The sequence below is a fragment of the Idiotropiscis lumnitzeri genome, chromosome 4, assembly GCF_059441095.1.
Source record: "Idiotropiscis lumnitzeri isolate Australia: NSW breed Sydney's pygmy pipehorse chromosome 4, RoL_Ilum_1.0, whole genome shotgun sequence".
Taxonomy (NCBI): Eukaryota; Metazoa; Chordata; class Actinopteri; order Syngnathiformes; family Syngnathidae; genus Idiotropiscis; species Idiotropiscis lumnitzeri.
In genome coordinates this window covers 16,580,423-16,595,722 of record NC_142394.1, presented here as the reverse complement: position 1 = coordinate 16,595,722, position 15,300 = coordinate 16,580,423, and the positions used below count along the sequence as shown (strand labels likewise).

Here is a 15,300-nt window from a genome sequence, read left to right as displayed (position 1 = left end):
CTGCTTGAGTGGTTAAGATGCACCCACTGGGTTTTCTAGTGTCTCTTTCCAAGAACATGTAGCCACTTAGGGAGGAAGAGAATGGCGCAGAAAGGCCACCACAACATTTCAATTTCGGCAATATTGAAAGTGTTGACCTCTTTGCTCCCACTGAAATCATAATGTTGAAGATTAAATTATTCATCATGGACTTCTGCTACACCAGCCATTATAGAAATGCTAATATTTAAACATATTGGGTCCCCTACCCCTAATCTGGTTTTACCGGATGATTATCATCCAAGCATGTTTTAAGTGCTCTTAGAGCCATATTCCTCATCTTATTTTGTCTACTAGTCTAATTTTGACTTCATTTTATTTGAATAGTTTCAGTTAGGAAGATTTTTTTCAATACCTAACTGACAGAGTTTGAAGATGCTCTTTCACGTTCATGAAAGCATTACTATCCTCTCAACAAAACAGATGAGCAACTGCAGTTATGAGTGTGAGCATATCTGTACTTCTCATGTGAAAGGGCTTTTACTTGTATAGTGCTTTTCCACCTACAAGGCACGCTCCTTCCTCACCTACTGATGACGCAGCACCTGGGGGTTCAGCATCGTGCTGAAAATGCTTCAACATGGACACAAGGGCCCGAGTAACAAACTCGCAACCTCTGGGTTGAGAGACAACCACTTTATCACTTAGACATGCCACCTCTCTGTGACTTGGTGGCTCGTTAATTCTCCCAACAATCCAGTATTTTTCTTTCAATGCAATCTGTGCTTTTCAGAAAGTGTTTGAACAAATGTTACACTTGGTACAGAGTCCTCAGGCTCAGAGTCCATCTAGCGTACAAAGCTCAAACAACTATGTGCCTGCTTATAATGCATTTCATCATATTTTGGCTTAATATGCAAGAAAGACAGAATGGAATTGTAAGGTAAAGAGAGTGGACATTGAATTCCCGTGGAGAGAGGAACATCCCTCCTGAGAGATGAATCCATTATGTGCGCTATGCCCTTTTAATTAGCAGTATAATTGCCAGGTGGCGCTTTCTAAACTGCATGAATTTACTCACACAGTATATGTATATTTAGGACATTTCTCTAACAAAGCATGGTGATGCCGCAGGCCTGCTAATAGCAAAGCGCCCGGCGTGTATGATGTCTGCATACTCCAGCAGCAATAGTTAGTGAATCACCACTAAGATGCATACATACTGACAGCGGAGCAAAGGCAACGCTGGGCCTGCTCATTAACCTAGGCATATTAATCACATGCACTCCGTGCTTCTGGCGTAGAGGGCCTATGAGATTTTACTCCTCATATAAAACATCAGCAGATGGTCCCACATTGAAGCCTCAGCATCTCACCCCTCAGTCTCCTTCATAAGACATTGTTGCATGTTATTTCAGTGACCAGAGAAAGGCAGGTGATTTGGAAAAACATTTTTTTGTGTGTATTTGAGAAAAATTACAACACGTAATGGACCCAAATTAAAGTGGAAAGAAGTGAGACGTGAAGAGAGAAGTGGTAGGATTTAGGTCAGTGTCGTCTGTAGGGTCTGCATTGCAGTTTATTAAGAATTTAGGACCCTCCTATGCAGGGCAACACAGAATTCTACCAAAGCCTGCTTGTAAACAAATAATGCTGTGTAATTGAGATTTATAATCACCAAACATATGTAGCCAAACATGCCTGTTTCTTGCTTGTTTCGCTCTTAAAGATGCATATGTGTGTGTATGTGTGCACGCGAAAAAGCATTTATCCCTATGATGTATGCTGACATACATAGTGTACTTTTCCAATTTGCATTCAATCGGTGGAGATTTACAGTGATCCATGGGCTCTGTTGCTGGACAGAGTCGAATCCTGGCTCTGGCTTGAGACGCGTAGCAGCAGGCAGGGTTATAAATTAACTCCTATATTGGAAAAGCAAAATAACCCACTGAGCCCCATAAATTGCCACCTCAGCAGTTCAAGGGTCATCATTCAGCCAAGTGGTGTTTCGTCCAACTAAGAGTTCACCTTATTTGTTGGTTGGGACATTTATCAATGAACACTTGATTGTTTTAAAAAAAAAAAAAAGGTATTCATGAGTGTTCTTTTAATCCTTGCGACACAAAATACCCACTAAAGTTCCAAACAAGCTGAAGATTCAATTGCTGTGCCCGAAAATCTATTTCATGTGTCAATATAGAACTGTGAAAAGAGATGAAACGGATCCTTGAGTAATTCGGTTTTCAATTAGTTGAGAGATGAAATGGGTATTTGACAACATCTCAGTCAAGCAAAATTAGAACATGGATGCATTTCTAATGGATGGAAACGACAAACTAAACATTTTTCTCTGAGGAAAACAGTATATAATCAAGAAATTGAGTTGTTTAAATGAGGGAGAAAATGGAATTATAAATTCAAATTGGCTTCAGGCTAAAACTCTTGGTGTTCAACTCAACAACAAACAGCCCTTGTGGAGAAATATTAGCCTGTCAACATGTCTCATTACACAGCCAACTGACTGTCCCGCAACTGCTTTGAAGGTACAAAATGATTTGGATTTAAAATAAAGTTTGACATCAAACATCATCTATTTACTTTCTGTGGCAACTGCAACAAAATATTCACTCCAAAAAGTTTTACCTGAGCTGCTCGTTGTCGCATGAATTTTTTGCCTAAAGACAACTGCAATAATGTAAATAGAAAAATTATTTAACTATCTCAATCTTTTTACATGGTCTCCAATGGGATAATTTAGATGACATCACCTTAAATGTCAGCAATATCAGGTGCCAATGTGGTTAAGCTTGCCTTGTGTTGCATCATTTTAGTTTGTTGATTTTGTTGTATAATGGAGATTTGGTCTGAAATAAATGTTGGCTGCTAATATTAAGGAGGCATTTTTGTTTCTGTTTGCTCAGCGTCTTTGAATTCTTCGTGGTGTGGCATCCTTTAGGCTTAATTTGTTTCAAAGGATAATTTAAAAGATGGGGCTCGATCATTCACTGACACTCGCGTGCATTTTTATCACCAGCTTTGCCATTTCATCCACACGTACATATGAAATCACAAATATGGTTAGGTATTGTGCGGTTAAGTATTTTTGTCTATAAAACACAATTTATGTATTGTGTATTTCTGTGGCTCGCCGGTGCACGCCAATGCCTCGCTCGCTTAAACCCAGGAAATGGATATCTTGATTGTGTGTGCCCGTCCTGCTCGCTCCCTTCCTGTCAGATTGGCTTTATCTGTCAAACAAAGCCAAACTTGAAATGAGGCAAGCGGTTGGTTGGCCTGAGCTGTACTTGCAACGTGAGCGTGACAGGGCCACATAGTTGATTACCTTGAATGTTCATACGTCGGTATTGCTATGATAACGATGTATCCCACCTAGCTCGGTGAGTAACATTAACAGAACCTTGTTTTGCTTTATTGTACTGTGTCCCGTTCCGACTAAACTGTGCAAGTTGTCACATTGTTGAAAAGCGCCTGCCCCAGACCAGTGTAAAAGAGCTTAACCGGGCAGTAGTAAAGTGCGCAAGATGTGTGCCCACATAGAATAGCCACTAACATTGGGAGGGGTCAATGCCATTGTTTGCATTAGATTGACTTTGATATGCACAAAGATTTTTAGAACAAACACGAAAAAAAAAAAAAGGAAAACCCTTTGGTTTGCTTCTCTGTGGCACTCGACAACAGGTTGTTGGCAGTGGCTCATTAGAATGCTGCTGTGTCAGTAAATATTGGAAATTGGCATTTCCTCTGGGTGAAGCATCTTAAAGGTCAGCAGCTCTTCCTCTCTCTGTGGTGTGTAATAGAATTCAGCAAAACTGCGTGGCATTACCAATGATTGGACCTGACCTTCCTGATCATCATTTATGTCATGGACATTAGCCATTGCGTGGCACAGCGAATCCTTTTGTTCAACATAGTAACATAACTCTGTCATTCTCTTTACATCATCGCTACATTGTCATTTTACTCTCAGGGTAGTGGTTCTCAAACTTTTAGCACCAATTTCCACTCAAGTGCCACCGTCATGAACAACATTAATATCAGGTAGTATCGAAGGCATACTTGTTTATGAAAAATGTTACTTAAGTCGTGAATAAATTCAAATGTACACCACAGAAGTTACATGAAAACCAACAGATTGGATTAAATACAAATGCATTCAATTCAGAAAAAAGAAACAGAATTGTACTTGGGGAATTATACCATTGCCCTGCTACATGCTGAGAATGACGTGCTGAATGCCAGTGAAAGAATGTTTTCTTTGGTTACGTGACCATCTAAAGTTAGATTGCCAATACTGAGATAGGAAACGTTTTTGTCTTTTGGTAAATTGCTGATCAAAGAATCTATTGGAGATGGTAGTTTGATTGGTCATATATTTGTTTCTCATGTATTTTTTTTTTTTATAATATCATGACTACTCTTACTGGACTGTTTTTTTAGTCAGCAGCAGGTTCTTTTATGATGATGAATGCTAGGTTTGCATGGTTTAATCTTTGACATTCTGGCACGATCAGCCAGGTAGTATTTGGTGCCCTCAGGGTGTGGAGGGCTGCGCCGGGTGGGCCAGCGCAGCAGTGCTGCAAGTTGCAAAATGTCACCGCCCACCTTGACAAGAGTGCAGCCGGAGCTGAGAGAGCGACGTGGCTCAAGAAACTCCATGCATACTTGTGGGGAAGCCGCCTCTGTCACCGACCCAGTGGAGTTGTTCATCCACTTTTCAGAGCTCGATTGTAGTCAGCTAAAAATGTTATCATCCATGTTGACCTTAAAATATGGCTGACACGAGTCCTATCAGCAAGGTAAATGTCAGGCTAGTGGTATCGGATTAATTCTGAGTACACCCCTATAATTCCTCGGAGTATAGTATCAGTTAAGAATTTCCATCAGCCTCCAATACTGACTGCGTGAATATTTTTTAGCACAGCAGTACTTTTTTTCCTTCTATATTGATCATGCAGATTCATTAGGCTCATTTGAAATAATTGTACGCAAATCCATTCAGGCATGCCGTACAGTAAGCGTAGTCAAAATGCAAACTGCAGCCTGCGAATCTCGTATAGGTAACGACACCAGCTTTGAATTTGCATTATCCAAACAATCTTAGTGGATCTTGTCGCTTCTGCGCAACTTCTGTATGCACTTGTCACAGTGCGGGAAGCCTTGCAGAGTGAAGCCAGCAGCTGAGCCGAGCACAAGCACAAGTGATGCTTTCACAGCGCTCTGCTCTCAGCCGTCTGAATTCTTCCCCAAGCCCTTATTAGCATGGCTGCTGCATTCAGCCTCATCGCAGGTCTTGACGAGTGTGCACGCACGCACACACACATACAAGTATATACACACACTCAGTATTCGTGCAAGCTGCAGTTGAATCCTCGTGTTTCCCTTCTCCCTAGTTGGATATCGCTCTTATTTACTTCTCCATACGGTTTCCCCTCTGGCTCACTCTTCATCCTCATACTTTCTCCAAGTGCTTTTTTTCTCCCTCAGTTTTGTTTTTGGTTCTACCCCGCTTTTTAACATTTTCTCTTTCCCATTTTCATCCTCCTACCATCCACCTATTAGTCCTCATCTGTAAAATGATCATCCCCTCCAGCTCTCTTTCCCTTCAGCTTCTTTTATACTTTTCTTTAATGGAACGCCAACTATTACATATCCCTTCTTTCCACTTGGCCCATATTTCTATTAATCAGGAATGGATCGTGATCATGAAAGAGATGCAGCCCATTTCATTTATACCATCACGGGGCATCTTTTGGGTGCTCAATAAAGGATGCAAAGGAAAAGACAGTTGAGAGTCAGACTGTTAAATGCGCTCATACAAAATGACAATCAATATAATGGTAATATTGGACTTTCTATTATTTATTGTAATTTTTACTTTTCTGACATGTGCTTATTTAGACTAAAACCTATAAAATATATATGTTGGGGGGGGTTTATTGAAGATATTTAGGATTCTGGTCAAAAGATGAATAACAGTCACATTTAAATTCTAACTTTTATTTCATGGTATTTTGCACTTTTGAGGTGCACATTAGTATTGTAACGGACATTTACGTCATCCAAAAAAATTGTAGGACAGCAGAAGTGATAACTATCACAACATTGCTTACTTCCCTTGACTGCCAAGTAACAACGGAGCTATCAAAGAAGCCATTGATTTAATAAGCCTCTTGTGGTTTCACTTTGTCTACTTAGATTTGCATGGCTTAATCTTTGAGACTAGGCAGATATGCTGACATGATCAACCAGGTAGCCGCTGCTAAGTGGATTACGAAATGTCCCCAAGATGGACTGAAGCTGAGCAGCGGAGTGGACGCTCGGGTTTGAAACTTGACCTGCTGTCACCCAAAAAAAAAAATAATGATAATAAAAAATCACTAGAACTTCTTTTAGAGATAGAGAGATAAAATGATACTGTAAATTAAATTAGGCCAATTTTTTAAATATTTGAGTGTGTTAATTGTAAATGAATTTCGATTAATTGCATTGCACAGTCCTACGCCAAACGTCGCCTTCTTGCGGGGCATAATTTGTATTTGACTCGAATTTTGTCATCCATATTTGCCTTAAAGTATATCCCCATGTCTGACAATGTGGTTGGGGTGACTCTTGTCAACTGACCTTTCCGCTGAAAACGCTGAAGGTCCATCGTTGATATTCAGAGCTTTTCAGTAGTATACAAATTGACATTGATTTAGGTTTTCATCCTGCAATGTTCCCACGTACAAATGGCTTGAGAGATTATTTTAATCAAAAATAAGTCCTATTTGTGTCTATTAACGGTGCCACATTTTTAATTGTTGTCGTATTTTTGTGGTCTAATCCACTTGACACAAGGTTGTTGACACCACCAACAAAATCTTTTGTAATAAAATTTGCATTCTGTTATTCAAGCCACCTATGACAACATGAATTATTCCTGTGGGTGTTTTGAGTTTATCATTTTGGCTCTGAGCGTGTTCCCGACGTGGGTGTCTGTCTACCTTACCTGTCATGCCGCCGCCAAGTCATCTTCAAAGTGTGCGATTCGTGTGTCTGTAGAATAACATCAATATCAATCATGAGAAATGCTAGCAAATGGTTGAAGTGACAAATTTGATTCATTGCTACCACCCACAAGCTGGGGGTAAAAATAAGCATCAACTGTTCATTCTTACACCACACATACGATTGAACGCAACGAATTTGATAACAGATTGTCTTTGTCTTCCAGTGCCCAGACTCAACCTGCAAGCAGGACCTGCTCGCCTACCTGCAGCGTATCGCCTTGTACTGCCATCAGCTCAACATCTGCAGCAAAGTCAAGGCCGAGGTTCAGAATCTGGGAGGAGAGCTGGTTGTCTCGGGGGTAAGTTCACCATCATTTTAATCATGGACACCAGGGTGCCATCTATAATTTACTCTGTTCAATGTGCTCAGCCACCAAAGTAACTGAAGAGTTGCGGAGCAGTTAAAATGCATGTTAAATGACATATGAAATAAGCCTAACGGCTGGTGAAATGTTTTGACAACTCCTGCGAGGAGACCGACGTCGAGTGTGGAAGTCTCTCAGGTAACCGACTGAATCCTGGGGAGGAGGAAGACTGCAAAAAGATTTAAATCATTCAGTGAAAGAGCTTTTTAAATGCCACTCATCTCACGTACAGCGGGTTGATAGAGCGTCACTCGTTGACTTCCGCTCCTGTCACATGAAATCAGTAGATTTGCAATGAATATGATACGGGGTTTTTTCTGAAAGTTGTGGGGCCAAATAAAACAACACCCATATCTCAGTTTGTGTTCAAGGCTCAAACGCTCACGTTTTAACTCTGCAAGGAATGTTTGCAGTCATATTTTTTAACATTTGTAATTGTCATGAGTGGGGGAAAAAAGTTGAAAAAAAAAAGAATTATATTGCTAAATTGTATAGTGTATAATTTTCACTTGCATCATTGAATCTTAAGACTCAATTAATCCGCGTCACATGGTCGACTTGTTTTGACTTTAGACCCCCCCCCCCCCATGCTCCAATAATAGGTTTGCAGTATTGACAGAAAATCTGATTTAATGCATTTTTGGAACAAATCACACTTTTTTGACAGTTTGTTTGGTCCTGTGACTTGTATTTAAATCCCCGTTCACTAAAGCATGATGACGGCAGTGAATGAATTCCAGTTGGACTCAAAACTTCTGCTTCTAATCAGAATGGCAACAATTCTAAAATGGACCGCCTGAACTTAGAATAAAATACGTTAATTGTAATGTTGCAGAAAACTCAGCAACTGAGACTTCCATGCTGCTGCACATAACTGTTTGACTACTGGGCCAACTTGAAGTGTTTCCACAATTGACTTTGAAGGTTCCGCTATATTTACATGTAATTAAAAGGACACCTTGTAATATGTTACTGTTTATTTTTTTTTTTTGTAATTTGCCACTTCAACTACTTACTGTCGTATTTGAGTTCGGTGTTGTTCAATCAGTGCTAGTGTTCGGTATATAACAAAGGTAATGGCTTTGTTTATTAGAAAACAGACATTGCCTACATGCGTGCACAGTTTCCAAGATGAACAATATTTACAGGGTTGTTAACGCATTAATTAGCCACTTGCCATTCAACCTGATTTTAACAGCAAGCCTCTGCGCATGAAATAATGAAACCCCTTTCCCCTTTCAGCAAGGCTGACAGGCAACTATGCTTTCAACACTTAACAGAAGTGTCACCAACGTCTTGGAGGCTTTTAAATTGTGGGATTAAATTAGTCTGACCTTTTTCCTCTCTTCTCCAATTCCTCGCATATGTTTATATGTCAAAACGTGAAAAGGTTGTTGATTCTAGGCTCCAAACAATGACGCCTTGTTTTCCAACATTTCAGAGGCTAACCATTTTCGCACTCCCTCTCTCTCGTTCTCACATGAACAGTTGGACAGCGCCATGTCCCTCATTCAGGCCGCAAAGAATCTGATGAACACCGTGGTGTCCACTGTAAAGGCGTCGTACGTCGCCTCCACCAAGTACCAGAAGAACAAAGGTATGGAGGCCCTCAATATGCCCGCCATTTCCTGGAGGATGAAGGCACCTGAGAAGAAACCTTTGGTGAAGCGGGAGAAGCAAGATGACGGCCAAACTAATCGGGTCAAGAGATCCTCTCACAAGAAGCACGTCAACCCCGTGCAGGCTCTGAGCGAGTTTAAAGCCATGGATAGTATCTAGAGCCTCGCACATTTTCTTTGTATAGAGATCAAGCTTGGCATTTTATTAAAGAGCTTTTAATATTTTTTTTTTTGTGAAAATTATCATCTTTTGTGTCTGCCTTGTCTCAATTCCAGAAGATTGCTGTATACTGTCTTGTGCGGAAAATAGTAAGGGATCAATTGGACACAGGCGTTTTGTTTTGTATTTTCACATTGGTTTTCTATTGTGTATGTATGACCTAATTTTCCAAGACGATTCTCATTTCGGTTGTATTATGCTGGGGTTCTCTGGTGTTTTTCATTGTTTGATAGTCTATGCGGCAAATACCAACTATGCAAACTCCCAATGGCCTTATTTCATGTCAAGCAATAAACGCACGATGAATGTGTCATGGCCCAACTGTAACAAGCCAAAGTTAGTAGTATATATTGATGACAGATTTGTCTTCCCCAAATGCTTCCGCCCCTTCAGTAGAGCTCTGAGCATTTTGAGGCTTACGGATGAATCCTTATAAAACCCAGTGACCAAACAGTCAGTGATGTACGCTTGTTCTCTGCAGAGCTGCCGAGCTTCTTTTTCTGTCAATGAGACCAACCTCAATATGAGAATGGGTCCAAATTGAGTTAGCAATACTTTGTTCAACTCAGCCTTTGAGAACTGCATGGAAAGAAAGGGGCAGGGTTCCTCCCGGATGGGGGGCTTGAAATCGTTTAGCTTGAAATTTGGCACTCGATCTAACAGCTTTTTGGTGACATCGCGTGTGAAGCTTTTTTTTTAAAGGTTTTCCAAAAAGTCTGGTTATGTATCCCGTTCAAATTCGATTTTGTCCGTTTGACATCAGCAAACTAATCCCAGATGGGCTTCAATGCGCTCACGCCAAGCATCCTCCCCACCATGCACAACCAATCATCTCAAAGGTTTTGTTTTTTTTACCCCTTGGTTTGTGTTGCTGTATTTGATTTTGGAATAGATCGAATTAAACATATTTGCTGTGCATTGCTTTATTGTTCTCTGTAGCAAACTTGTTAGTGAACACTATATTGAATTCATGTGCCTGCTCTATATTTCGATAAACAACTGAATAAAACCATCCTCCCTAAAATGTTTTCTACCCTCAATTGATTCCAAGATTTATTGTGCTGCTAGATACATTGTTGTAAATAATAGAAGTCAAATATTTCTTTGACTCCTAGTAGGGGGAGATACAAGTATTGACGCCACATAGAACGACTACTGAATATAAAAGTTGGTTTCATGTTCCCATGGTGTTTAAAACTACAGACGGGAACACTCCTGACTCCAGCTGTTTAAGATGGTCACCTTCCACACAATTTGGGGTTGCATATTACAGGTCTGATGGGGAAATGTTATTAGGTCGCTGGTCATAATCGGTCACTGCATCCCTTGTGGTCCGCGTTCAGCAACAATTCGGGAATGGATTGATGCTGGAGGACGTTTTTGCGAAGGACATAGAAGGCAATTCCATGTCAGACTGCATTTATTAAAATATGAACATCTTACCATTAGTATTACGTGTGAGGTGTGCATGGGTTTAAACCGAGCTGCACCGGGGTCCTCTTTTTTCTTCAACATAAATGTGCTGATGTAATTGACTGGTGAACAATCCAAAGTGTACTCTGCTGCTCGTCCCACAGTCACCTGGGAGAGGCAAACATGACCCTGAAAGGCTGTAGTATTGAAAACTGTTGAGTCTGCATGCAACAGATGTGCTATTGTAGTTTTTATCAACATGTCAACACTCCTAGAAAGCAGCTCGCAATTCCAATATTTGTTCCCCGACAATTTATAGTATGTATTTCTATCACACCAGCATGGCCACTTTCGAGCACTTCTTTGACGGTTTTGAGTGTGTGCGTGTCACACAGAGACAGACAAGTGTGAGGAGCGAGGAATTTTTATTTAGACTTTTAAGTCTGACTTAACAGCCAGCTTGTGGATCGGGGCTTCAGACTACTGTGAGCGCTTTTGAATACCTCATTGGGAGTCCCTGAGTGCACGCACATGTGGCGATGCGGCGGAAGATCAAGGAAAATGAAGTCTGAAGTACAGCCAGCATGTGGACAGGGCCTTCGGGCTGGCTTGGTCGCATTAGAGCGCCTCATTATCGGCTGTGAGTACATGCACATCATGCAGAGAAAGACGGAAGAGTGGGTAGGGAGGAAGAATTTTCTTTTAAAAAAAAAAAAAAGCACCATTCAACCAACTTTTGGCCTTTCAGCTGGTGAGGCCACTTTAGAACGCCTCGTTGTCACCAACGAGTGCACACGGGTGTCCTTATATGACAGGAAGCGAGTGGGTCGGGGTCTTGCGCTGCTATGATAGTTTTAGAGCGACTTATTGTCGCACCATGAGAACCCAGTGCGAAATATTCCAGTCCCCATTTGTACAAAGAAAGTCATTGTTATTTGTAGAAAGCACACCTGCAGCACTGGGTTAAATAAATATTTCCCTCCGTATTGTTTTTGTATGACATTTGTGTTACTCCCCAGTTGACTTTGACAGTCTGTATTTGTTCTTGTTTTTTTTTTAATTTAATTTGGTCACATGCTGCTTCTTTGATCTCAGCATTGTCTCACTCAAATCTTTGCTTTTACCTGCACGACGTTTCCACTAAATATCAACAATCAGCCTGGAGTTTCAATCATTTAAAGCATTCCCTCTAATCCAACACATTTGTTGGCGCATACTTTTCATGTAAAATGATTTTAAGACTAATCCAGACCCTGACATCTTTAGGGGTCTTGTACTTGTAGAGAATCAGTATGTGTTGGCGTAAGGCTGACTTAACAAGCCGGGGCAGACCTAATTAGCATGCTGTGTGCATGCAGCTATTTCAGCTTGTACCCTGCATTAATGTGGAGTCTCGATTCCAAAATGGTTCATTCAATCTGACTTGTATTCATTTGCTTGAATCTCATTTTAAAATGTAATTCTGTGCTTCATCTACGCTGTGCCGATGAGTGTCCATATAAGAGATAAAGCTCTTGGTACACAAATAACATACGTTGTGGTTTAGAATAGTATATGAATTACACAGATTTTTTTTTTTTCATTGCAGGCATTGTTATAATCCAAGCACCCAGGGTTATTATTGTTTTGCATTTTTCTTTAAAAAATTCTCTTGATTTTGTTTTTATTTGTGTTGTTTAATGTTCGTTTGAATACATTTTTAGAGTTGGTTTGTAATTTTTTGATTGCCTAACGGAGGAATGGAAAATGCTTCATTTTTTGTTTAGTTTTTAATTAGTTTTAGATTTGTTTGTTTTTAATATATAGGGAATTTGTTAAGTGCAATATTATAAAATATTGTGTGATAAAGGGCCAATACAATTTCTGAACCCTAACTGCTCATGATATCAATTTATAAAGACTAAAACAAAGGACATTTACGTGATAATTATAGTTAGTTAATTTGATAAATATAAGCTGTGGTTTCAGTGAGTGTGAAAATGTATTGAAAGCATTTTTGTTTTTATTTCATTCACAAAAGTTTTTTTCAGATTTAGTTTTATTTATCTTGTTCCTTTTCATGAACAAGGGCGGCACGGTGGCCGACTGGTTAGCACGATGTCTTCACAGTGAGAGACAGCATCGGGCGTGGGTTCGATCCCGGCTCCGGCCATCCTGTGTGGAGTTTGCATGTTCTCCCCGTGCTTGCGTGGGTTTCCTCCCACATTCCAAAAACATGCATGGCAGGCCGATTGAACACTCTAAATTGCCCCTAGGTATGAGTGTGAGCGCGGATCGTTGTTCGTCTCTGTGTGCCCTGCGATTGGCTGGCAACCAGTTCAGGGTGTCCCCCGCCTACTGCCCAAAGATAGCTGGGATAGGCTGCAGCACCCCCTGTGACTCTAGTGAGGAGAAGCGGTACAGATGATGGATGGATGGATTTTCATGAACAATATTAATCTTGCAGAGGACCCCAATTAGTTTTCTGATGTTGCCCATGAGTATAGTGATGCATGAAGTAAAACAGCACGTTGGTGAAAACAATCAGTAGAACTGCAAAATTTAACTGAACCGGCTCAATTATGTTCTCGCTCCCCTCAAAATTTGCCCGCCTTAACGTTTGGAAAATAAGCGGAATAGTTCAGAAAAAAATGAGGCCTCAAAAGTAGGACCGACAAAGAGTTCTCAAGTTCAGATAGTTTGAACGCATTAACTGTGTTTTGCATTTCCCTTTGGCTTTTGAATTTTTACGTATCATGTACATTTTGTAGAACGTTTTACATCAGTGGTTATATTTACACTTGTGACAGTTAAGAATTGGTAACTCACTTCAAATATTACACGTACAGTTTTGACGTACAGCGAGAGCCAACTTGAGTTGCAATGATTTTCCATGGATGAAATGTTTCTATATGTTTAGTTGCAATTGTTTTCTCCAGCGTTTGTAAACATTGCTTTGATTTTATCAGAATTATGACCGCTGTTATTGGTTCACTACCCGTCATCTTTTTTGGTCATATCTTTTTATTGACAATATCACAATATACAGCATACATGCACAACAAATAGAGACGAGCCTGTCGAGGGAGATCTTGTCACACCTGTGATTGTTCTCAGTGAATTTATGATGCCTTTGTGGCCAGTCTAGCAAAACAATGAGCAGCGCTCCGGCTTGGAGGGACTTTATTTTTTTTTTTTGGGTCAACTGTTCACTTCTGTTCAGTTCAGCGTATTAGCCACACACTATTAATACTTCAGCTTATTCATTCGCCAGTTTATGAATAGCTTTTTCCAGAAAATGAAGTCTGTAGGTCATTTGCATTGCTATTGTTATATAAAATGACATATGCCGCGCGGGCGGTTTTAATCCATGTAGTCCTCCGAGTGCCTTTCCTATAGTGGATGACCGCAGTTTACCAGTGTTATGTATTTCACGATCCTACAGGCAGCATATTCCTCTTATCTGTTGAATGCTATTTGTTTATTTTTAAAATACATTTTTGTGTTGAATCACTGTAATGCGTTCAATGTCACCAAGCTATTAGCATAAATGCATGTGGCTATGTTTTATGTGTATGCTAAGACTATACTAATAATCTGTGCAATAAAACAATGACAATTGAAAAATATATATTTTAAGTATGCTAAAATGTTTATAAGGTCATTTCAATTAAAAAAAAAAGATTTGAGAATTGCACTGTATGATTTTAGCATGAGATCCAGCTGCGGCAACGTGTTTGTATCTTAGTACACGTTCATCCTCCTCGCATTGAACAAAGCAGCTCTGTAAATATGGCTGCTCCCCAGAGACCACTTGAGACTTGACAGATAATAAGTAGATGGGCTCCTGTGATGTGAAACAGGAGAACTAAATCTGCCAAGGCCTTGAAGAGCTAACAGGCGGGATGAGGCATTTGAATGACGATGGGATGCAAAAGCACACACGCTACTTATACTCTCGTGTGTGCCCTGCTGTGTCACCCAAATGAAGATTTATCAATCACAGTGCTCAAGTGTGACGGTTTAATCCATAGGTTAGGTTATCGCAACCCTTCCTATTATATTACGATTAATGGAGCGAAGGTAGTGTTTAGAGGAGGAAAGCAAGGGGGGGGGGGGGGGGGGGTTCAGACTCAAAGCTGTTGAGCTACTTCTAAACTCAGAAACACAGAGGCTTTGGAAGTATTAACCCTGACTCAAGTGGGAGAGATGTGTGCCTTCAAGACTGAGGCCCCTATTTTGGTAGAAAGGCACTCGGCGGAAAAACGGGTGCATTTTCACTTCCGGGCAAGTGTAGTCAGTCTTGTTTGGAACGGTGAAGCGCCTCACTGAGCAGTCCGGCGCATGAAACTGTCAATACCACGACGCACCTGACAATTTGTTGGGACGGGACATTACAACAAAATTATTAAATTAGATTTTTATTCATTTCCAGATGAATGTCATTGAAATGAGCGGGAATAAAGGAACAAAAAGCTGTTTAAATTTTGTCAATAGGTTAAGAATTAAGGGAGTTTTGACTATATAGCAAACGCAAGATTTGGCCCACGACCTCATTTTATGGGGCCCGCAAAGGGCAAATCATGTACGTCAACTTTCTGTTTCTTGTACCTTTTCTTCACTTTTAACAACATGCGGGTATGAAATATTTC

The 15,300-nt window shown here is 40.4% G+C and overlaps 1 protein-coding gene across 2 annotated transcripts in view; it reads left to right on the top strand.

The window, feature by feature from the left end:
• ctnna1 (catenin (cadherin-associated protein), alpha 1) overlaps positions 1-10,280 on the top strand; it is a 54,914-nt gene extending 44,634 nt beyond the window's left edge. For both annotated transcript variants that reach the window (XM_088294000.1, XM_088294001.1), the window contains exons 17-18: positions 7,217-7,351; positions 8,906-10,280. In XM_088294000.1, the coding sequence (XP_088150126.1) occupies positions 7,217-7,351; positions 8,906-9,196 (426 nt within the window). In that variant the 3' untranslated portion in view covers positions 9,197-10,280. The remainder of the gene's footprint in view (positions 1-7,216; positions 7,352-8,905) is intronic.
• Positions 10,281-15,300: the final 5,020 nt, after the last annotated feature.